Genomic DNA, 24,711 nt, shown 5'->3' on the forward strand with positions numbered 1-24,711 from the left:
TGCCGAATATCGATTACTCACTGGCTGTTTTTTTTTGTTTTCGTCGGCGTTCACCCTTGGTTCACCCGGTGTTAACACCGAGGTAACGAAAGTCCAATCAGTTATAATATTTATTGACATTCTCTTGGAACTATCCAATGGGATTAACACCGAGTGAACGCCGAAAACAGCCTTCTGTTGGGCGCGAGTAAAATGACGTTTCATTACTCGAACATAACCTTCAAATAAATCCAAACTGCATTTCGGAATTTTAACATTTTTTTGGTAATAATAATTTCAAACTTAAATTTTCATTAATCAGTGTCTATTTCGCCCGTTACAAAAAACACAGTGACGGGCGAAATAAGAATAGTTTATTTCGCCCATCAGGAGAATATACAAAAAAAGGGCCGAAGTTTATTTCGCCCGTTGGAAAAGAAAAATTTGCAAAATAAGAAACTGTCGAAATAAAAAAAACTAGATTAATTCGCCCGTCAGAGAAATTATGACACGATTTATAGAATAATGGATTAATTAGGAGAACTAAATTATTTCGCCGTATAAATAATTAATCATAACCTCCAATTCATAAAAATTTTTTATTGGTAAGTGCGACTAATTTAAAGTCTATTGTCGTTCGGTCAACGATTTACTAAGGGAAATATTTTTTCGATTATTAATTATTATTTAACTAGCCAAATTATTCTAAACATACATAGCAATTAATTATTTTAAAACTTTACCAAATCACTGAATCTATGATAAATTAAAAGAAAGTCCGACAAATTAGATTATTTTTAATTTCTAAAATTTAACGTCAAATTCGTAAATTCAAATCGAATTTCAAGTGAATCCGATAAATTTTATTAAATTACTATTTTTGCTGCTAAACTTTCTTTTTGTACGAGAAAAATTGAAATATGCAAAAATTATTACTTGATACTTTCATTTCTCAAAATAATTTTAAAATTAAAAATAATCTTCATTTCGAAAATTGTAATTCTGAAGAATAAAAAAATGATTAAATTACATTTATATTTTTGAACAAAGAATCTCTTATCTTTGCAAACTAAAATAATTGCAATAACAAATTAAATAAATTTAAAAAAGATAAAGTTAAATAACTTTCTAATTTTTTTTTTGAATAATTTTACTAAATGGTCTCATTTTGATTAGCATTTAAATTGATATGTAAATTATAATTTTTTGTAAAACAAAATACTAACTCTAACTTGAATTAATTATTTAATTATAATATGTAATATAATATTTAATGAAACTGTACATTTGAAAAAATATATATTCTACATTCATTTTTAGAAACAAAAAAAATGTCCGTAAAAGTAAGTTTTTTTGAAAAAAGATTTTTAAAATCCGTAATTCGATTGAAAAAGGAAAAAAAGTTTGTAAATTGTACGATATAATTTTGGAAATTTTAAAAAAGTTACAATTGATTGCAGAAATTTAATCATTTTCAAAAGTAATAAAACTCTTCGCAAAAATTCAATTATTTTCAAAAAAATTTTTAAATTCTCGTCAAAATTCCAATTATTTTTATATAAATAAAAAAAATCTTTCCCGAAATTTAATTATTTTCAAAAAATAACAATATTTTTTCTTCGCAAAAATTCTATTATTTTCAAAACTTTTAATAAACTTCTTAAAAAGAATTCAATTATTTTTATAAATAACAAAATTCTTGGTAAAAATTTAATTATATTTGATCAAATTTTGCACTTTAATTATCATTTACTCAAAAGGTCCATAATTTAATATTAACATTACTTTAATATTGAGAATTGACATTTGATATAATTTTTTTTTAATTGAAAAAATTAATAGTAGATTTTCATTGATTCATAAAATATTCTATGAATCACGTATTCGATCACATAATATGCAGGGTTGCCACAGGGAATTCAGGGAAAAGTCAGGGAAAGTAAAATTGGTCAGGGAAATCAGTGAAATTCAGGGATTTTTAGTAAAAGTACTGAAAAATGAATTGAATTTGATGTTTTTTTGTTTGCTTCATAAAACTATGAAATTACCACGAATTTTAATACAAAACCTTCAATTTTTTCTATTTCTGACAATAATTTCTTTTTAAATAACTTCATTTTTCAAAAAGTATCATAAAATTATGACTTATAAATTATTTAATGAATAACTTTTACAATCTTCATAAATACTAGATTGATAAAAGAATTTTAGTTCAAAATACTAAAAAAAAAAATTTTATTTTCGAAAAGATACAAATCATTTCAGAAATTCAAATTATTTTCAAAAATTATAAAAATTCTTCACAGAATTTCAATTATATTTAAAAACTAAAAAAAATTCTCGTCAAAATTTCAATTATCTTTATAAATAATAATATTCTTCATCGAAATTCAATTATTTTAAAAAATTTTAATAAAATTCTTGTCAAAATTTCACAGGAATTCAATTATTTACAAAATTTTTAATAAATTTCTTCAAAAAAATTCAATTATTTTCATAAGCAATAAAATTTTCACAGGAATTCAATTATTTAGAATACAAAATTTCATAAAATTTTTCGAAAGATATCAATTATTTAAAAAGATTTTTATAAAATTCGTCGCAAGAATTCAATTATTTAAAAAAAATTGAACAAAGTTCTTTTCAAGAATTCAATTATTTTTATAAATAATAAAATTCTTCACCGTAATTCAATAACTTTTATAAACTTGAATAAAATTCTAGAAAGAATTAAATTATTTTCAAAAGTAATAAAATTCTTCGCAGAAATTAAATTATGTTTAAAAATTTTTTTTTAAATTTTTTTAAAAATTTCAAATATCTTTATAAATAATAAAATTCTTCATTAAAATTCAATTATTTTTATAACTTTTAATAAAATTCTTGGCAAAATTTGACAGGAATTCAATTATTTACAAAATTTTTAATAAATTTTTTCAAAAAAATTCAATTATTTTCATAAATAATAAATTTTTCATAGAAATTCAATTATTAAAGATAAAAAATTTCATCAAATTTTTCGAAAAATATCTATTTTTAAAAAAGATTTTTATAAAATTCGTCGCAAGAATTGAATTATTTAAAAAAATTTAACACAATTCTTTGCAAGAATTCAATTATTTTTATAAATAATAATTGTTCGCAGAAATTCAATTATGATAAAAAAAAATTCTTGTCAAAATTTCAAGTATCTTTATAAATAATAAAATTCTTTTCCTAAATCCAATTATTTTAGAAAAATTTTAATAAAATTGTTGGGATAATTTTAATTAATTTCATAAATAATAAAACACATCGCAGGATTTTAATTATTTTTGATACAATATTTTAATCGAATTTCTCGAAAAATGTAATTATTCTCAAAGATGTTATTAAAATTTGTTTTGACAAATTTTAATAAACATTCAATTATTTAATAAATTACCTATTTATTTTTTAATTTTAATAATTGAATTCTTCTAGAATTTTCTAATAAAAATTGATTTAAAAATGAATTACCGAATAATCGATTTATTATTTACGAAAATAATTGAATTATTGCAACGAATTTTATTACATTTTTTTTAAATAATTGCATTTTTTTGAGAAATTTTACTACTTGTAAAAATAATTAAATTCTTAATTATTTTTATTTTATTAGGATTTTTGTAAATAATCAACTTTGCTTTGAAAAATTTTATGGTAATTTAAATTATTATAAGTTGTTGAATTTTATAGAAGTTTTAATTTGAATGTTTTGAAAAATTGTAATTCCTACAGAAGAATAATAATGATTAAATATTTATTTAAAAAAGAATTGATTTTTTTGAATAATTTGACAATTCAAGACATTTGTAAATAAATGTAATAGAACATTTTTTTGAGTATCTAATAATTTTTAGAGTGAATCAGAATATTCTTTAGGGTCAGGGAAAAAGTGGAAATTGTTTCTGGAAATCAGGGAAAAATAAAATTAAATATTTGTGGCAACCCTGCATAAAAATTGAGACATTAAAAGTTTATAAAATTAACATTTTTTTAAAACAATTAGTAATATTATAGTTAACAAATAAGTATTTTTTTATTGCACTAATAAATCCCCGGTAAGAAGAGGTTGATTAAAATAGATTGAAATGTTTACACAAAATTTCAAAAATGACATTGGTTTGGCATTAAAAGCCTATTGAATTTTGACCATATATGTACTCATTTTAATGCATTTTATTACCTTTTCATTAAAACGAATTAAAGTGTCAGCAATATTTAAGTCATAAATGAAATTCTAATGATTACAAATTTTATGGTATTAAACAGAATAAAATTGTTTTCAATTCTAATTACCCAATAAGAAGTAAAATGTATACCGAATTAAATAGAATATAAATGTGTGCAGATGAATTATCTTTAAAGGAATTAAAACATGGAAGTTCAAAAATGACATAAGTTTGGCATTGAAATGATTCAGAATTTAGCGATATTTGTATACATTTTAATCTATTTTAATCAACCTCTTCTTACCGGGTCTCTTATAGAGAAATAAATAATAAAATAAATAAAAATAAATGCATCTTAAAATTTTAACATAAATTAATTTTCCGATTGCACTTAATATAAATCGTGTCATAATTTCTTTGACGGGCGAATTAATTTTTTTTTTTTATTTCGCCAGTTTCTTATTTTGCAAATTTTTCTTTTCCAACGGGCGAAATAAACTATTTTTCTTATTTCGGCTCTTTTTTCTGTATATTCTTCGTTTTCATTAGTATTAATTAAATTTTTTTCATTCTTAACTGTTTTAAATGTAAAATGACTGAATAAAGTTGTGGTTTTGACTTTTATACTCACGTCAAAACCCATCCCTGGTCAACTAGAATAATTTCGAGATTTTCGATTTTCTTCAATACGAGTTTTTTCCACTCATGCTTTTTTTAATGTGTTTTTTTTTCTTTTCTCCTTTAATTAATTTCTCAAAAAGAAGTGAAAGAAATAAATGAATTAAATTTTTTATAATAATCGTCGTGATTCCAGATTTCCGGATCTCTGTCCACACTTGAAGTTAGTTATAGTTATTCTTTTGTTTTTTATACGTTTTGATAGAAAATAGAAATATACATATATACATATACATACATTATAATAATCGTAAGTTTCAGCAAATTATCTGCATTCATTTGTTTGTTTTGAAAATTTAATTTTGTGGATTAAGTATTGGCATTTTTTATATATTTTTTAATGTCAAACTTTTTAATGTGGAAAATACTTTACTTATTAAATTGTCTCGACTCTTTGGTAAAAAATCTAAAATTATCAAAAATTCGAAAAATTTCAAAAATCCGTTTTTCTTAAAATTCAACATTTTTTCTTCATTTTTATGGGATTTAGCTTCATTATTTTTGTGCTTTTGGAAAATACTTTACTTATTAAATTGTCTCGACTCTTTGGTAAAAAATCTAAAATTATCAAAAATTCGAAAAAATTCAAAAATTTGATTTTCTTAAAATTCAACATTTTTTCTTCTCTTTTATGGGATTTAGCTTAATTATTTTTGTGCTTTTGGAAAATACTTTACTTATTAAATTGTCTCGACTCTTTGGTAAAAAATCTAAAATTATCAAAAATTCGAAAAATTTCAAAAATCCGTTTTTCTTAAAATTCAACATTTTTTCTTCTCTTTTATGGGATTTAGCTTAATTATTTTTGTGCTTTTGGAAAATACTTTACTTATTAAATTGTCTCGACTCTTTGGTAAAAAATCTAAAATTATCAAAAATTCAAAAATCCGTTTTTCTTAAAATTCAACATTTTTTCTTCTCTTTTACGGGATTTAGCTTCATTATTTTTGTGCTTTTGGAAAATACTTTACTTATTAAATTGTCTCGACTCTTTGGTAAAAAATCTAAAATTATCAAATATTCGAAAAATTTCAAAAATCCGTTTTTCTTAAAATTCAACATTTTTTCTTCTCTTTTACGGGATTTAGCTTCATTATTTTTGTGCTTTTAAAAAATACTATACTTATTAAATTGTCTCGACTCTTTGGTAAAAAATCTAAAATTATCAAAAATTCAAAAATTTGATTTTCTTAAAATTCAACATTTTTTCTTCTCTTTTATGGGATTTAGCTTCATTATTTTTGTGCTTTTGGAAAATACTTTATATATTTAATAGTCTCGACTCTTTGGTAAAAAATCTAAAATTATCAAAAATTCGAAAAATTTCAAAAATCCGTTTTTCTTAAAATTCAACATTTTTTCTTCTTTTATATGGGATTTAGCTTCATTATTTTTGTGCTTTTGGAAAATACTTTACTTTTTAAATTGTCTCGACTCTTTGGTAAAAAATCTGAAATTATCGAAAATTATCAAAAATTCAAAAATCCGATTTTCTTAAAATTCAACATTTTTTCTTCTCTTTTACGGGATTTAGCTTCATTATTTTTGTGCTTTTGGAAAATACTTTACTTATTAAATTGTCTCGACTCTTTGGTAAAAAATCTAAAATTATCAAAAATTCGGAAAATTTCAAAAATCCGTTTTTCTTAAAATTCAACATTTTTTCTTCTTTTTTATGGGATTTAGCTTTATTATTTTTGTGCTTTTGGAAAATACTTTACTTATTAAATTGTCTCGACTCTTTGGAAAAAAATAAAAAATTATTAAAAATTATCAAAAATCCGAAAAATTGAATTTCTTAAAATTCAACATTTTTTTTCTCTTTTATACCATTTAGCTTTATTATTATTTGAATTTTTATTCAAGAGAAAAAATGGAAAACTGAAAAAATTTAGAATTTTTTAAAAATTACAGGCCTTTTCCATGATTTTCCTGATTTCCAGAAGCCTTTTAAAAATTCCATACCATTTCCATTATTTCCATGATTTCCAGATTCTGTAGGAACCCTGCTTTTGTCTGACTTTCTTCTAAATTATCGAATTCAGTGATTTCTGGGGTGAATTTGGTTAAGTTGTAAAATGATTAATTTCTATTTGAATTCGTTTTTTTTGAATGTAGAAAATCTGATGTTAATTTAATTCTTTTTTCGTTATGCACGGCAAAAAATATTTAGCTGGATGAACTACAGATTTCACTTTAGTAGCGAAATTATTTAGTGCTTCAATTAATACTTTCGTTATTCTAGAGAAACTTATCGCTATTTCAAGTAAAACTTTTTTCAGTGTGTAATAATTATTATTTCTTTAAAAAGTATTTAATTTAAAAAGGCTTTATAAAATAAGCTATGCAAAAGATGACCCAGATACTAATTGTAATTGTTCTAGCCATAGTTTAAGTCTAGTAATGTAAATTCTATTTAAATTGAGACCATTGAGTGAAATTATTTGAATTTTAGTTAGTTAAATCTCTTTGTTAGGTTATAATAATTATTTCTTTAATATTTTTTAAATTGTTTAAAATAAGCAGCCCCATACAACATTCCCGCGCGCTTGCGCGCGGATAGTTTGGCTAGTAACAAAATAATATGTATGTGTAATATATATTAAATAAAAATGTATATAAAGACAGAGAGAAAAAGGAGAAAGGATTTGTATGTATACCAAATATTTTGAAATATCTAAGCCCATCGAAATGAGTGCATATTAAATAAATATTGAAATTATATTTTTCTACTTTTCTTTTCAGATAAACAATTTTATTTTTTGAAAAATGTCAGACTTAACATTGAGTCCTTCAGCACGCACAAAGAGAAAAACAATCGAAGCAGCAAATAAAATTAAGCATGGTTCTCCGAAATTGCACCAAGTATTACGACAGGTTAGTTTCTTCTGGTCAGAATCTATTCTGTAAATATTTATATTTATTAAAAATAAAAGCAATAAGTATTAAATAAAATTTAAGTAAATTAACTAATTGTAAGTAATAATTTAAATTAATAAATGACAAACATTATCATTATCTAATATTAACATAAATAATTAATTTTCAAACTATAAGAACTGTTATTGAAAAAATGTTTATAAAATGTGTGCATGTAAAGAAAAAAAAATGAATATTAAATTAAATCTTTAAAAACTAGAGATGTCGAGAGCGAATGCGGGAGAGGCGAGATGAACTATTCAATGGACGTAGACTAGGACTTGATTCTCCTCCAGATGATGTACAAGAAACTTTATCAACTATCCTTCGTAAAGAGTTCGATGAAATTATTTCAGCAGACTTGGAAGAAGAGCCCTCCAAGTTGGTTTTTGATGATCCACTTGAATTGGAAGAAGCTATTCAGTTGGAAGCTGAAATTATGGTTGAAGAAGGTTTGTTTAAATTTAAAAAAAAAATTTTAATTTAATTTTTTTTTGTAATATATTAAAATTCATCTTTATATAAAAACCTCAAATAATATTCTTTGAAATATATTTTCTAATAAACTACTAGCAACAATTCGCGCAACTAACTTCTTAATCAGTGTTTAAAAAAATAGCAATTTTAAAAATAATATAGAGTTTAAAAATTTTTAATTCAAATTTTTTTTCCTAAAAATAAAATATGAATTGGAATATAGTTTTAATATTATTATATCTATAATAATCGTATATTCGTATATTCTCAGCTGAGACAGGAAATTTAGGAAAAAGTCAGACATTTTTATTAAAAGTACTGGAAAAAATTAAATTTTTAGAATTCATAATAAGAAAATTCTCAATTTTGGTGTCTTTTTTGTTTGCTTCATAAAACTATGAAATTACCACGAATTCTGGTATAAAACCTTCAAATTTTTCTATTTCTGACAATAATTTTTTTTTAAATAACTTAATTCTTCAACAACTATCATAAAATTAGTACATAAAAATTATTTAATGAATAATTTTGCTTAAAAAATATTTAAAAATTAATTCAATCTTAAAAGAGTTTGTTAATAAATTAGTGACCAAACGAGATTATGAACGAAAATATGCATAATTATTAATTAAAGCTAAAATAGTACAAATAAGGGTAAGAGATGTGATTGATGTCTATATTTCAAAATTCAGAACCTTAAGGTTAACCTTAAGAGCCCTTCAAGTTGGTTTTTGATGATCCACTTGAATTGGAAGAAACTATTCAGTTGGAAGCTCTTAAGAGTAAGATAAGAGAAATTAAATTAATAATTAATAATAATTAATAATAATAATTAATAATAATAATTAATAATTAATTAATTTAATAATTTTTTCCCTATATAATAATTTGTCTCTTATCTCTTGGAAGCTCTTAAGATTTCTTAAGGTTCTGTTTTCCCAGGTAAAAATGATTTGTACGCATTTCGTTCCAAAATCCGGCCAGATTCGTACAGAATTCCTATCGAATTCGTATGAAATTACTAGCGAAATTCGTGTGGCGTTTTGAAATGTTTTTTCGCACGAATATTCGTGCGAATAATACCCGGATTTTTTTAAATGGATTTTCAAGAAATATTTTCGTTCGGAAATCCGTATAGAAATTCGCACGGAATAATTTTTGACAATTTCTTCAAAAATTTCGACGAAATTTCCATACGAAATTCGAGCGAATTACGAACGAATTTATTTTGAAAATTTTTATACAATTCTGCTCGGAAATTCCTATGGAATTACGCACGAAATGTCAGCCAAAAATTTTCTCAAAACTTTTCGACGAAATTTTCATATGAAATTCGTACGAAATTTGAACGAATTACGATCGAATTTATTTTGGAAAATTTTTATAAAATTCTGCTCGGAAATTCGTATGGAATTCCGCACGAAATGTCAGCCAAAAATTTCTTCAAAAATTTTCAGACAAATTTTCATACGAAATTCGTACGAATTACAAACGAATTTAATTTAGAAAATTTTTATAAAATTCTGCTCGGAAATTCGTATAGAATTCCACACGAAATGTCAGCCAAAAATTTCTTTAAAAATTTTCGGCCACATTTCCAAAATAAATTCGTTCGTAATTCGCTCGAATTTTGTACGAATTTATTTTCGAAAATTCGCTGAAAATTTTTGAAAGAATTTTCAGGTGACATTTCGTGCAGAATTTCGTACGAATTTCCGAGCAGAATTTTATAAAAATTTTTTCAAAATAAATTCGTTCGAAATTCGCTCGAATTTCGTACGAATTTTGTATGGAAATTTCGTCGAAAATTTTTTAGGAAATTTTTGGCTGACATTTCGTGCGGAATTCCATACCAATTTCCGAGCAGAATTTTATAAAAAATTTTAAAAATACATTCGTTCATAATTCGCTCGAATTTCGTACGAATTTCGTATGGAAATTTAACCGATAATTTTTGAAGAAATTGTCAAAAATTATTCCGTGCGAATTTCTATACGGATTTCCGAACGAAAATATTTCTTGAAAATCCATTTAAAAAAATCCGGGTATTATTCGCACGAATATTCGTGCGAAAAAACGTTTCAAAATGCCACACGAATTTCGCTAGTAATTTCATACGAATTCGATAGGAATTCTGTACGAATCTGGCCGGATTTCGGAACGAAATGCGTACGAATTTCGTACGAATCATTTTTACCTGGGTTAACACTTCCGGTTCCGCTAATTCTAACAAGACACAAATGTTTAAATCGTCCAACAAGTATCCAACATATTTAATCCCCACAGCACCGAAACTTTCCTAAAAATTTATTAAATATTTACTTGCAATATTCGTCATATTTAACTGAAAAGTTTAGTGAAAATTGTGTAAAGATTTAAATGTCCCGATTAAATAAATGTTTAGCGCGAAGCTTTCCTGAACATTTCCTGAACATGAAATTACATCTTCGCATAATTATAATTATAATTATAATTATGCGAAGATTTTATTGAAATGTTCAGGAAAGCTTCGCGCTAAACATTTGTTTAATCGGGACATTTAAATCTGTACACAACTTTCAATAAACATTGCAATTAAATATTCCGAATATTGCAAGTAAATATTTAACAAATTTTGAGGAAAGTTTCGGTGCTGTGGAGGAATTCTAACAGAGTTGCGTTTACAATTTTAATAAATAAATAAACTTCAAACGGTTTCAATTTGATATAAAATTTCAATTTTTAATGAATTTAACTAGAAATTTTAATGAACTTAGATTTTTGAAAAATTTTAATAATTCATAATTTTCTAAAATTTGTTAAATTTGTCAATAGGTATATATTTAATTAATTAATAAAAATAATAGATTTATAGAAGAATAATTTTAGAAATTAAAAAAGAATTGAATGTTAGGGAAGTTACAAATAATTGCAGAAATTCAATTGTTTTTAAGAATAATAAAATTCTTCGCAGAAATTCAATTATGTTGAAAATTTAAAAAAAAATCTCATCGAAATCCCAATTATCTTTATAAATAACAAAATTCTTCTCCAAACTTCAATTCTTTTCAAAAATGTGAATAAAATTCTTATCCTAATTTCAATTATTTTGAAAAATTTTCCTCATTTTAATGATTTCCAATGTCTACTATTTTAATAAAACTTCCCCGACAGAATTCAATTATTTTTGGAAAAAATTTAATAAAATTATATATATATATATGCAAACATTTAATTATTTTCAAAAATAATAAAATTCTTAGCAGAAATTCAATTATGTTCGAAAATTTAAAAACATTCTCTTAAAAATTTCAAATATTTTTATAAATAATAAATTGTTTCTCCAAAATTTAATTATTTGCAAAAAATTTAATAAAATTCTTCGCAAAATTTTAATTATTTTCAAAAATTTTCCTAAATTCAAAGATTTTAACCCTTTCAGGGGCACATTATTTCATATGGACGGATTTTTTTTACATCTCATGACTTAATATTTTTGGGGTCGCTGATTACGAATCTGATGTTAGTTTTTAAAAATTCAAAATAACGGATCCAATATGGCGGACGATTTTTTAAAAATTGTTCAGTTTTACCTGAAACTTGTCACTCGGGGGTTTTAGGGATCGCTGATGACGAATCTGATATTAGTTTTTAAAAATTAAAAATATCGGATCTGATATGCCGGATGACTTTTTACAAAGTTGATTCAATTGACCTAAAAGTTGGTTCTTGGGTGAACCCCGGTCACTGATTACAAAGTCGGTGATAGTTTTTTAAAATTCAAAATGGCATTTGCCATTTTTCAAAATTTATTCAGATTTGCTTGATACTTACTTTCAAGAATTAATGCTTTTTAGAAATCTAAGATCGCTGGCTAATTATAAATTTTTGTTGTAAAATTAGCAGGATTTTTGTAATAAACATGTTCTAGTTTATTAATTTTAAAAATTTCTCCGCTAATTATTAATCCACGATCTAAATTTAAAAATAGACTAAAGATTGGTAATCAGGGACTACAACAACCTCCTAGTAACAAGTTTCGTGACAAGCTAATAAATTTTTACATTTGTCATCTGTCATATTGGATCCGCAATTTCGAATTTTTAAAAACTAACATCAGAATCGTCATTAGCGATCCCTAAAACCCCCGAGTGATGAGTTTCATATAAAACTAAACAATTTTTAAAAAATCGTCTGCCATATTGGATCCGCCATATTGAATTTTTATAAACTGATGTCATATTCGTAATCAGCGACCCCAAAAACTCCCGAGTAACAATTTTTAGTCGATTTTAAAATGTTTAAAAAATTTGTGAATTTTAACAATAATTTATGAATTTTTTTAAACAATAGGAATTTTTTAACATGATCTAGGTTACATATTTTTAAAGCCCTATTCTTCCTGAAGAGAACGCACTAAATTTGCCTCAAAAATATTAATTTTCGTCAAAGAAATTGAGGCTTTTGTAGGTGGGACGTATACGTCCCACCGCGCTGTTTTCGCGTTATACATCAAGTTTAAATTTAACGTTCTTTTGTTTTTTTAATGTTTTTTGACTGGGATGATATTTTAAATAAGAAAATGTCTGTTTTAATTCAAATATATTAAATATTCATAAATTATTAAAAAGAATTTGTTGTAATGCTTGTTGTAATGGTGAACGTTGTTGGGTAAACTGAGCAAAAATCATTTTTGCCATAAAATCATTATTTGAAGCTTGCATGTTGAAAAATTTTTTCAATTCGTGCCATTGGTAAAGAATTTGGGAGCATGCTGATAGCCATACAAGCCATCGCGTTTTGCTGAGAGAAACTAACTTCCCAGGTGTTTTCCCATCGGTTTTGTTCTGAAAATAAAATAAATTATATATATAATATATTGTTGTTGGAAACGTTATGTATGTAAAATATTAAAATGTTGCTATTACCTTATAAAAATTTTCATATTTGTTTAGTCTCAGCGCACTATGTGCAAACCAATTGTACGTTTGTTGTGTTAAATAGGAAATGGAATCCGGAAAAATCTTATAAGCATACTCGGCACATTCATGGAGCGAATGACAAACGCATTTTAATAGTTGTAAATGTGGTACTCTTTCTTTCAAGTGCGTATAAAAAGAGTTTTCTGATCCGCACATTGCCGGTGCTCCATCTGTCCCTATTGCTTGAAGTTGGTTTAGCGGCAATCTAATTGACTCTAAAAAGTCGATGAGGGCTAAGGCAAGATTTTTACCAGTACAGCTTACAACTTCGATTATCCCCAAAAAGTCCGTTATAAAAACTTGACGACGTTTACAAAAGAATCGTGTGCACAAACCCATGAACTTTGTAACAGATATATCCGTCACTTCATCAGCTATAATAGCATAAGGTGAATCTCCAACATCAGTCACAAGATCCTTTAAAAAAGTTGGAGCAATAACAGAAGTGATAAGTTGCGAACATTTCGTCCGGTGCAGTTTTAAATTTTCAATAGGAGTACCCTTTCCTAATAATTTTAAAAGGTTCGTTAAATGATCTATACTTGAAATGGAGCAGTGCATGGATACATACATTGCTAATTTTAAATCCAAAATTTTCATTTCCTCATTAACTTTAACAATAGCTGAAAATAATTTAAAAAATCATTAAAAAAATTAACATTTATAAATTTAAAAATTATAATAAAAAAAATAAGCATACCAAAATTATGCAAATTTGGTTGTTGTCTTTTATCAAAACTTTTTTCATTTTGCAAATGTACTGGTCTACTAGCGTGCCTAATCAGATCATTTTTGTGAGCCCTTAAATGAACTTTGCAAAGCTTACAAAAAGCTTCTGTTTTCCCATTTAAAATGTCAGTTTCTTCTGACCTTTGCAACCAACCTTTTAGTTGCGGATCTTTTTCCCAACTAACGCAATACTTTTTTGTATATTTTCCCCACTTTCTCATTCTAAAAAAAAATTAAAATATATAGCCAAAAAGAATATTTTTAAATACAAGCTATTTAAATTAAATTATCTGAAACGAATATTTATTTTTTAATAAAATGTCTGAAATTTTAATAATAAGATAACGGACATATTGCTTTATATAGTGTGTTCAACACGTGGTTACTTTAAAACAGGGTTAAATCAAATTATTGTGAAAATCTTCAAAATGTATAAATATTCATGCATACCTGCCTAAAAAGGTTTTGAGTCTCAAATCTTGGGTGTTCAGCGCCACCGACGAACGTAGATTTCCCGAATTGAGAACGTAGCACATCCAAACTATAGTTCCTCCACTTTCCGACGATTGGGATTGCACGGTACTCAACATTTTTTCAGTGTGCTAAATAACGTCCCAAAAACGTTATATGTTTCTAAAACGTTTTAAAAGCAATGGAACGTTTTTGGAACATTATTTTGCACACATGAAACGTTCTAAAAACGTTTTTGCAACGTTTTTAAAACAATGATGGTTTTTTGCCCACTCGGTTTTGTTATATTTTAGCTTCACACTGAAGGGGTTAAGTTACTTAATGTGAAAAAATTTTTTTTTTTGAAATTTTGAAAAATTAAAAATCTGTTTTTGAAAAAAAATCTTCTTCGATTTTTTTCAAAATTTTACTAAATATTAGAGCAAATGTGCTTTACATGTCCTGTAAGTTTCATCTTGGGATCTCAAAGGGATTCAGAGTAAAAAAATAAAACCTAACCACATATTACGAACATATGGGGCAAAATCCTGAACTGCCCAGGTCAAAAAATGAATTTTCTCTAAACTTTGCTAAAATGTTACTATTATTAGTTGAAGTGTAAATATAAATTTTTTTGAATTTGATAAAATATTTTTTGAGTTATGGAGTTTCAAAATTTTGATTAATCAAATTTAAAGTATGAATAGTAATTTTTAAAGTGGTTTTCACGGACTATAAGCTGGTGATAAAAAAAAGTTGTTATCTTTCGATTTGACCTTGAAATTCAAGGTCAAATTCTTAATTTCAATATATGAGGCATTCTCTAACATAAAAGCCACCCTAAAAAATTTCTTTTTGGAAATGAAGTATGTTAAAGTATACATAAAAACAAGTATGTATAGTAGGTTTTTAGGTCTGTGTAATGCGTGGTTGCCATGTTATCAGGGGCTCAATTTTTTTCAGTATAATTTTCAAATGGCAATACCTTTTACCCATATCAATGGATTTTAAAGTTGTATGAGTGTTTTTAGTAGAGAATTTTCCAAACTTTTGAATGAAATTACTAATTATTTAAAAAATGTAGTTTCATAAAAAAAAATTAAAAAATTTTTTTTTTTTAATTTCCCCCCCTCTTTCCCCCCTTCAAATTTTTTCAAAAATACCCAAAAATGTTCCTTATTTTATAAGCTTTTCACCCCTCAAAAGCCATTTTGGGACATTGAAATGCGTACAAGCTACCAGATGATTTTGTAATTTGGTGCAACTCATCAATTTTGTCCTTATTATTATAATTTTTACCATAGTGTTGTGCAGTGACTGTCAATTAGGAATTTTTTAGTAAAATATATTGTTTGGAACATGGGAAGTAGGTGTTTCACATTGCACTATTAAAAATTCATTATTTAAAAAAAATTCTAGACTTCAAACATGTGTTTAATTACTGTAAAAAATACTAAATCACCATATGTCGTCGGCTTGGTGTAAAACTGTACCATTTCGGTAAATGTTTTTAAAACATACCAATTCGAGAAAAAAGTTTTTTGCTTTTTTCAAAGTTTGTCAACACTGGTGCTAGACATAAAATAAGGTTATGCATTTTTAATAAGCGGTATCCTAAATATTCACTTGTTTGAAGGGGGGAAAGAGGGGGGGAAATTAAAAAAAAATTTTTTTATAAAACTACATTTTTTTAAATAATTAGTAATTTCATTCAAAAGTTTGGAAAATTCTCTACTAAAAACACTCATACAACTTTAAAATCCATTGATATGGGTAAAAGATATTGCCATTTGAAAATTATACTGAAAAAAACTGAGCCCCTGATAACATGGCAACCACGCATTACACAGACCTAAAAACCTACTATACATACTTGTTTTTATGTATACTTTAACATACATACTTCATTTCCAGAAAGAAATTTTTTTAGAGTGGCTTTTATGTTAGAGAATGCCTTATATCTCAAAATCGGTGTTTTTAATTTTTTTCTAACCTATCCCAATCGAAAGGTTACCTTTTTTCCTATGAGCCATATAAAAATCAGAGTGGGACCATGGAACTTTTTGAAGAAATTAATTATAAATCATCATTTTCTATGTAAAATAATGATAAATTTAAAAAATAATTTTCCTCAAAAATTTCCATGGTCCCACTCTGATTTTTACAAGGCTCATAGAAAAAAGGTAACAAGCTTATAACTCGTGAAAACCTCTTTAAAAATCACTATTCGTACTTTAAATTCGATTAATTTTACTTATCAATATATTAAATTGAAAAAAAGATATTTTCAAAGAAATCCAAATTTTGAAACTTTATAACTCAAAAAATATTTTATGAAATTAAAAAAAAATTAATATTTATACTTCTACTAATAATAGTAACATTTAGAAAAGTTTAAAGAAAATTTATTTTTTGACCTGGGCAGTTCAGGATTTTTCCCCCATATGTTCGTAATATGTGGTTACGTTTTATTTTTTTACTCCGAATCCCTTTGAGATTCCAAGATGAAACTTACAGGACATGTAAAGCACATTTGCCCTAACATTTAGTAAAATTTTGAAAAAAATCGAAGTTGATGTTTTTTCAAAAACGGATTTTTAATTTTTCAAAATTTCAAAAAAAAAAAATTTTTTGAATTTTTTTTTTCATATTAATTTTAACTTAAAATATACTTAAAACCAAAGAAATCCTTTTTTCACAATCCAAAATCGGTTAATTAGAACCAAAGTTATAGCACTTTAAAAAAAAGACACAAATTTTGAAAATACCATATTTTTGGTAATTTTCAAAATTTTGAAAAAATATTTGGTGGAATTGTTTATCACTATAAAAGTAATAAATTTACAAAAGTACAGCCAAATCCAGACAAGTCATGAAAATAAGTGTGTTGAACTGATGTGGAATCCACCAGATGTTACAGTAACAATATTCTTATAGTAAAAAATAATGATTTTATCACTCTGTCATCTTCACAATATTCTTAAAAGTTGTTGAATTCCAGAATGTTTGAATTTGAAATTTTTGAAAATCTCAATTCCTATGAAAAAATAATAATTATTTATTTATTTATTTATTCAGAAATATACGGGCAATGCCCATTCGTACAGAATATTATTAAATATTTATTAAAAAATGAAGTTATTGATGTTTTCGAATAATTTTAAACTTAAAAAAATTCGTTAGTGAATATAACAGAATAATTTTTTGAGTAAAATTTTTTTCTTTATTTTCTAAAAATTAAAAAAGTTTCAATTTCATTTTCAATTAAAATTTGTAATTTACAAATAGAATTTATAAACATTTTTTTTCCCTTATTTTTAAAAAATTGAATTTTATTAAATCAATTTTAATTAAGAAATAGAAATTATGCAAATTATTTCCTTACGAAAATTGAGAATTTTCTACCAAAAATATTGAGAAACGGGAATATCTAATGTTTTTTTCCCCAAAGAAAAGAATCAGTTTGTGAACAATATTGTTATTGAGAAATAAAAATTATACATAAAATGAGTATGTTTTCTATTTCTTCATCACAATTTTTTTTAACAAATTTTCTAATATTTTTTATAAATAAAAAGGAGAAAAATTTGCATAATTTAGATAAGTCAAACGAAATTTGCTATAAAAAAGCAAAATTTATTTGTTAATCATAATTTTTTTTAAAATTTTCTAATTTTAAATATAGTTTATTATAAATCATCACAGCTTTAATTTAAGAAAAGAAACGATTAGAGTATCATCCATATTTTCTTCATATACCAATAAATACAATAATCGAGTTTCTTTTTAGGGTTCCGTACACCTACGGTGTATCGGCGGAACCCTATTGGTGAGACTCTGTTGTCCGTAGCCAAATCGTGTCCCCCCCCCCCTAGCGGCTAAACTATTTGACCTAAAGAGCTCAAATTTGGTCCAGATATGTATTTTCACTCGTAGATTACAGGAAAAATATAGCGAATGTGATTGGACGTGATGGGCATAGCGTTGTCAAGGAAATAACAAGATTTTTGGCCAAAAATGCATAAAAAGTGACCATTCCCCCCCCCTTAACTTCTAAACTATTCGACATGGAGAGCTGAAATTTTGCATGCTGGTGTATTTTTACTCGAATATTACAGGAAAAATATAGAGAACTTGCTATGTATTAATGTCCATAGCGTTGTCAAGGAAAAACTAAAAAAAATTTAAATTTTTTTTTTTTTCTAATTTCTACATTATTTGATGTAATTAACTAAAAATGGGTTTATTAGTCTATTTTTACAGTCTGATCACAAAAAATATATTTAAAAATCTAAAAAAAAAAATTAAAAAAAATTTTTTTTTTAGATTTTTTAACAAAAAAATTTTTTTTACATTTTTTAAAAATTTTTTACAAAACTTTAAAAATAAAACAATAAAAACAGCAACAAATTTTGTTCCTCTACTTATTATTGTTTACAATATTAGATATATACAATACTTAAATTTTTTTATTTATTTTTTTTATCAAATGATATTAATATATTTTTTTAATTGTTTATTTTAATTCTACCAATTACCGATAAATGTTGCAAGTATTGTTTTAATATTTGTGTATGGAACCCGCCATTGCAGTGCGAGTTCAACTCGCACTTGTCCAATTTTTTTTAATTTGTGGTTGGAAAATGTCACTTAAATTCGCAAATTTAAAAAAATAGTAATTTTGTAATTTTGTTTTGAATTTGTTTCGATAATAGAACAATGGATCTTCGAAGAGTACTGCAGACAATTAGAAAGAGAAGAGGAAGAAAGTATGTCTGAGGAAGTTGTCTTCTGTCCAATTTGTCTAAAAACTGCACTGGTCAAAGTAGCTGAATTTATAAACTGCAAAAAATGTGATATTTATTTTCCAACGCTATTAAGTCTCACAGAGTTTAAGGACAAACTTTCTAAAGTAACAGATGACCATATGTTGCACTGCACTAAACCACCAATTTTCACAGTTATGCCTGACAGTTCCGTTGTTGAACTCTTTATATGCTGTGAGACTTGTCATTCCTTTTCACCAGTTTACTAACGATCTTTAGCACTTTAAAGAGAACGAAAATAAATATTAATTGTTACTTAAAAAGATGTTTATTGCTTGAAAAGCAAATTTAAAAAGAATATATTTTTTGTAAGTAAAAAATGACATCACATGTATTCCTTTATATTTTTTAATTAACTTCTTAACAAAATAATAACAATCATGCTAGTAATAAAAAAATGTAGTGTAATTATAAGTTTAGTAAGGATTGGAATTTCAATTTGGTACAAATAAAGTGAGTAACCAAAAGATGCATATTGTACAAAAGAAACATCCCATCTTTGATTCATTTTTGTGTAGTTTACCATTTACACTTATACACATAATAATATTATTTTTAGACATTGAAATTTCCGAGCATTGCACTTTTTTATTTCAATTCATTTGTATAAAGAACTTTTTATCATAACTTTAATACTCGAAAATTTTGTCGACTTTACATTATATACCTAATAATCAAAGTGTATTAAAATGATTTGTACATTATCACATGAAATTTTTTAATAAAACTTCATATTACATAACAATGTTGATGTGTAACATTTCGTATAATTTGTGAGCAGCTCTTTCCCTTGTACGCAACAGGTATTTTTTGAAAAAGCATTTTTTTTAAATTTCTTAAAGATTTCTTAAAGATTTCTTAGAGATTTGATGCAAAAGCATTTTAAAAAAATCAAGGGCTTGAAAACTACTGTCCATGTGTATAACATAACAAGTGGATATTGAAATAGACATTTTTTCCGAAAAAAGTCCTTTTTTCAATGTAAATAACAATTTAAAAATATTTTCACTTTACAAGAAACTAAAATTAAAAATTAGCAAACGATAATTATTTTTCTACTTTCAATACACATCTAAAAAATTGTTAGCCGATCTGTATAAAAATATTCTTCACTCATCAAAAGCCTCATAAAAATCGTTTTTGCTTTATTTTATTTTATGTACAATTTTTCACACGCGAATATCGTCGATATTTCCTGTGGCGAAAAAAGTGGAATGATCTGCCCCAATTTATCATTCGTGATAAGGCAAGTTGTTCAGTATTTTTTCTTGAATCGTAAAGTAAAAATTTTAAATAGTTAAAAAATTGTCTGTTTTTTGATTAAAAAGAAAAATTTTCCACCATTTTTCAATGAATTATAATTTATATTATAAAGTAAAGAAAAATTGAATTACATTTTGTTTCTAATGAATATATGAGTAATGTACGAGATCACTATTTTTGTGCATAATTGAAACTATTTCAGGGCTCGGATCGACTTTAAGACTCAAAAAAAGTCGCTTTAGTCGCATAAATTCACAACAAAAGTCATGAAAAGTCGCATAAAATTTGCAAAAAAGTCGAAAAAAAGTCGCATGGAATTTTAGAAAAAACGACAAAAAGGAAACAAGAAATTCTCAAAATTGTAAAAAAATCACATTTCTCGACAACACATATGTACTTTAATATCAAACAGTCCAGAATAAAATTTAATAAAATTCAAAGCAAAATTTTAATTAGGTATTTTTAACATTTTTTTAAAAATTCTCTTAAAAATGTAAAATATTTTTATAAATAATAAAATTCTTCTCCTAAATTCAATTATTTAAACAAAAATTTAATGAAATTTTTGTCAAAATTTCAATTATCTTTATAAATAATAAAATTCTTCTCTGAAATTCAATTATTTCCTTAAGTAATAAAATTCTTCGCAGAAATTCAATTATATTCAAAAATTTTTTTAAAATTCTCGTCAAAATTTTATAAATAGGGGAACATAGTCGAGGTCGGCCTACTTTTTGACTTTTGTTTATAACTTTTTTTTAAAAATGAATTTGGACAATTGAAGTATATGGTTGGAAAGTCCTGTTTAATAGGAACATCTTTTCTGTACAAAGTAAATTGATTGGTTTTAAAATGAAAAAGTTATAAAGATTTAAAAAAAAAAAAATTTTAGTCCAGGTTGGTCCTTACAGTCAAGGTCGGCCATGTTTGAAATTCAAAGGGCATTAATCGTTAAAAAATAAAATAAACTGTTTGGAGTTATGGAAAATTGATTCTTTATTGTTTCCAGCTTGTAACTTAATGAAATAATAAAATAATAAATATAAATAAAAAAAAATTTTGCACTGAAATATTAATAAAATTAAATAAAAATATTAATAAGATGATCAATTATATTATGAGTTATACAGAATTGCAGTTTTTGCAAATGAAGTAGCTCGTCCTCATCTTTGCGCATTTTAAACACATAGTGGCCGACCTTGACAGTAAGTAACATTATCGAATTGTTGTAACCATAAGGAAATACGTTTCGGGATTCGATTTTTCACTTTGATTTTCTTTCAACCATGAGTCCCACAAAATTTCTGCATGCTTGCCTTGACGATTCAATTTTTTTTTTATCTTTTATTAATGATTTTTCACATGATGCACAAAACTTTTTTTGAGCTTTTTTTGTACCGACGTCACAGAAAACACAATTTTCGATTCTCCGAAAATGTAATTAAACAAAAAGTTCGGTTTAACTAAGACAAGCTTCGACAAGTATGCGCGTAGGTGGCGCTAGTGAACTTGACAAAAAAACGCGAGTGGCCTACCTAGACAGTGGTCCAACCTCGACGATACTCCCCTAATAAAATTCATTATGGAAATTTAATTATTTTCAAAAGTTCTGATAAAATTCTAATACAAAATTCAATTATCTTCAAAAGTACGAAAATTCATCGCTGAAATTCAATTATTTTCAAAAAATTATTTTAAATTCTCCTCACAATTTCAATTATCTTTATAAATATCAAAATTCTTCTGCAAAATTCAATTACTTTTAAACATTTTTAAAGAAATCTGTTCAAAATTTCAATTATTTTTATAAACAATAAAATTCTTTTCTGAAATTAAATTATTATTTGTAAAAATAATAATAAAATTCTTGTCAAAATTTCAATTATCTTTATAAACGAAAAGATTCATCCTAGAAATTCTATTATTTTCAATTTTTTTTTAAATTCCTCGTCAGAATTTTATTTATTTTATTCATGAATAATAAAATTCATCCTGGAAATTTAATTATTTTCAAAAGTTCTGATAAAATTTTTTGCAAAATTCAATTATCTTCAAAAGTAAGAAAATTCTTCGCAGAAAATCAATTATTTTCGAAATTTTTTTTAAATTCTCTTCAAAATTTCAACTATCTTTGTAAATATCAAAATTATTCTGCAAAATTCAATTACTTACTAATGTTTTATAAATTTCTTCTCAATAATTGAGGGGCTGGATGCTATAATGTGTTACGCGACATGTTAAGTGAATAGCGCGTAACACATTATAGCATCCTGCCCCTCAATTCATTTATTTTCATAAAAAATAATCAAAATTTTTTATAAAGTCTTATAATATAAAATAATGATTTTATCACTCGGTCATATCTTTAATTGTAATAAAACATGAAGACATCGATTCCTCCGAGTCAAAAAGGTTTGAATTTGAATCTTTTGAAGAATTTTATTTCCTATGGAAAAATAATAATTAAATATTTATTTAAAAAAGAAGTTATTGACGTTTTCGAAAAATTTGAAAGAAATTTGTAAATAAATGTAACAGATCATTTTTTTGACTAAAAGTTTTTCCTTCAATTTTCTAAAAATTTTAAAAGTTTCACTTTCTAATTGACAAATAGAATTTATAAACATTTTTTTTCATTAATTTTTAAAAAACTTTAAATTTTATTAAAGCAATTGTAATTAAGAAATGGAAATAATGCAAATTATTGTTTCCTTATGAAAATTGAGAATTTCCTACAAAAATATTAAGAAACGAGAGAATATGTTATTTTTTTCCCTAAAGAGAAGAATGATTTTGTGAGCAATATTGTTTACAAACAAAGATTTCTGCCATTTACAATTTAAGTCGAAAAGTAATTGAAAAATTTGAAAAAAGTCGATTAGTCGCATTTTACTAAAAAAAATCTCGAAAAAGTCGATTAGTCGCACAATCCGAGCCCTGCTATTTCTTTTTCAACACGATATTTGAAAAATAAAATTTCTGTATTGTCTATAAATTCCATTTAATTTATATTGAAAATTATTAACAAATGCGAATATTTGTAAAGAATAATAAATGTACAATTTATTAGTTTACAAAACTAATGTTATGTACTTCATATTGTTTTGAACTCTTGTGCGGAAAAAAAACTCCTGTGGCTTTTTTTCCTATTTTCAGATACACTTAGAGTATACATTTTTTTTCAATGTGATATTGAAAAACTTTAATTGAGTTCCAATATGAAAGAATATTTTTTTAATCCTGAGGAGATATTTATTAACTTGCTTTTCACAAGTGATTACACTCAGCATATCGGGATTCACTTTCGATCGACAGCTGCACGTGCTTCTTGGGGTAACCGGGCTGGGTCCGAGAGAATTTCCGTTGCCGTGCAGAGATACCTCAACGAATTGAGAACGGCTGAAATTTAATATTGCAAATAATTATTAAATTTTTTGTATTCAAATTTTTATTGTATTTTTTAAATATTAAATAATTTCTAATTTGTATAACACTTTGCGACAGTTCAGTGCAAAATTACATTTAATAGGACCTACGCTAACTTGATCATCTTGAAAAAAAAAGAAATTGTATGCATTAAATCACTCAAACACCTCCAATTTTAGAGTTATTATAATTTATTTATAGTTAATGCATAAAATAGACTGTAATTTCCGTTCCAAATTATTGAATTTGAAGATAAATTTGACAGAAACAAACCTGGTCTGAGATCAACAAGCGAGCAATGTTGCTCAACCCACACAATCGTGCTTCTGTACAAGTCATCGATACTCGCCGTGGATACAGAAGTGGTAAAGGAAGTCATCAAAGGTTCCAATAAGATGCTAAACTGATTATTTGGTTAAGGAAGAAAACTCGAACTATGTTACTTTCATTTTTTTTTTACAAAATCTAGTATCTAAGAAATAAACCAAATTTAATTATGTTTGGCCCAAAATGAAGATTAATGAGTGCATAAAGGAGAAAATTATTCAGAGACCATTCTTAATTTAAAATTTTTAACTTAAATTAAAGTTACTTATTCGTTTAAATATTAATTAAAATTTTCTTCGGATTGTAAATAATCAATGTCTTGATGAGAAAAAATAATTATTTAGAAAAGGATACAATCCAAAATTTCCAATTTTCTCTTGTCCGTGTACGTACATATTCGTCAAACATCTCCTTCATCTTGCTTGTTCTGTGTCTCGACACTGGCGCTCCTGTTGCCGGAAGCATTGATTGACAATTACTGTA

At 25.2% G+C, this 24,711-nt stretch overlaps 3 protein-coding genes across 9 annotated transcripts in view; 1 reads left to right on the forward strand and 2 right to left on the reverse strand.

Annotated features, from left to right (window-relative positions):
* Positions 1-123: 123 nt before the first annotated feature.
* LOC122504802 (RPA-interacting protein-like) lies at positions 124-19,957 on the forward strand. 4 transcript variants are annotated; one of them, XM_043616053.1, is made up of 5 exons: positions 193-264; positions 4,987-5,013; positions 7,596-7,727; positions 7,990-8,221; positions 19,102-19,957. In XM_043616053.1, the coding sequence occupies exons 3-5, from the start codon at positions 7,620-7,622 to the stop codon at positions 19,419-19,421; spliced, it is 660 nt and encodes a 219-aa protein (XP_043471988.1). In that variant the 5' UTR covers positions 193-264; positions 4,987-5,013; positions 7,596-7,619; the 3' UTR covers positions 19,422-19,957. The 4 variants fall into 4 exon arrangements, with proteins under 4 accessions (XP_043471986.1, XP_043471988.1, XP_043471987.1 ...); XM_043616051.1 differs by lacking the exon at positions 4,987-5,013 and having other exon boundaries at positions 124-264; XM_043616052.1 differs by lacking the exons at positions 193-264; positions 4,987-5,013 and adding an exon at positions 308-584.
* On the reverse strand, positions 12,813-14,172 carry LOC122504801. Its single transcript, XM_043616049.1, has 3 exons — positions 13,908-14,172; positions 13,154-13,830; positions 12,813-13,072 (listed from the first exon to the last, which is right to left on the reverse strand). The coding sequence occupies exons 1-3, from the start codon at positions 14,155-14,157 to the stop codon at positions 12,839-12,841; spliced, it is 1,161 nt and encodes a 386-aa protein (XP_043471984.1). The 5' UTR covers positions 14,158-14,172; the 3' UTR covers positions 12,813-12,838.
* A 3,217-nt stretch (positions 19,958-23,174) lies between the features above and the next one.
* Positions 23,175-24,711, reverse strand: part of LOC122504803 (MLX-interacting protein) — a 98,415-nt gene continuing 96,878 nt past the window's right edge. For 3 of the 4 annotated variants that reach the window (XM_043616055.1, XM_043616056.1, XM_043616058.1), the window contains 3 exons: positions 24,583-24,706; positions 24,175-24,304; positions 23,176-23,874 (listed from right to left, as the gene is read on the reverse strand). In XM_043616055.1, coding sequence (XP_043471990.1) covers positions 23,774-23,874; positions 24,175-24,304; positions 24,583-24,706 — 355 coding nt within the window. In that variant the 3' untranslated portion in view covers positions 23,176-23,773. Of the gene's footprint in view, positions 23,875-24,174; positions 24,305-24,582; positions 24,707-24,711 lie in introns of all 4 variants that reach the window. The other variant, XM_043616057.1, reaches the window with a different exon arrangement.

Source organism: Leptopilina heterotoma, unplaced genomic scaffold, assembly GCF_015476425.1.
Source record: "Leptopilina heterotoma isolate Lh14 unplaced genomic scaffold, ASM1547642v1 Lhet_32, whole genome shotgun sequence".
In the NCBI taxonomy this organism is placed as follows: Eukaryota; Metazoa; Arthropoda; class Insecta; order Hymenoptera; family Figitidae; genus Leptopilina; species Leptopilina heterotoma.

Coding starts and splice junctions, on each gene's coding strand:
- LOC122504802 (XM_043616051.1), top strand. CDS start 7,620: ATGTCAGACTTAACATTGAGTCCTTCAGCACGCACAAAGAGAAAAACA. Junction 7,728..7,989: donor TGCACCAAGTATTACGACAG/GTTAGTTTCTTC, acceptor TTTAAAAACTAG/AGATGTCGAGAGCGAATGCG. Junction 8,222..19,101: donor TGAAATTATGGTTGAAGAAG/GTTTGTTTAAAT, acceptor TTTCGATAATAG/AACAATGGATCTTCGAAGAG.
- LOC122504801 (XM_043616049.1), bottom strand. CDS start 14,157: ATGAGAAAGTGGGGAAAATATACAAAAAAGTATTGCGTTAGTTGGGAA. Junction 13,831..13,907: donor ACCAAATTTGCATAATTTTG/GTATGCTTATTT, acceptor AATTATTTTCAG/CTATTGTTAAAGTTAATGAG. Junction 13,073..13,153: donor AATATGAAAATTTTTATAAG/GTAATAGCAACA, acceptor TTTTATTTTCAG/AACAAAACCGATGGGAAAAC.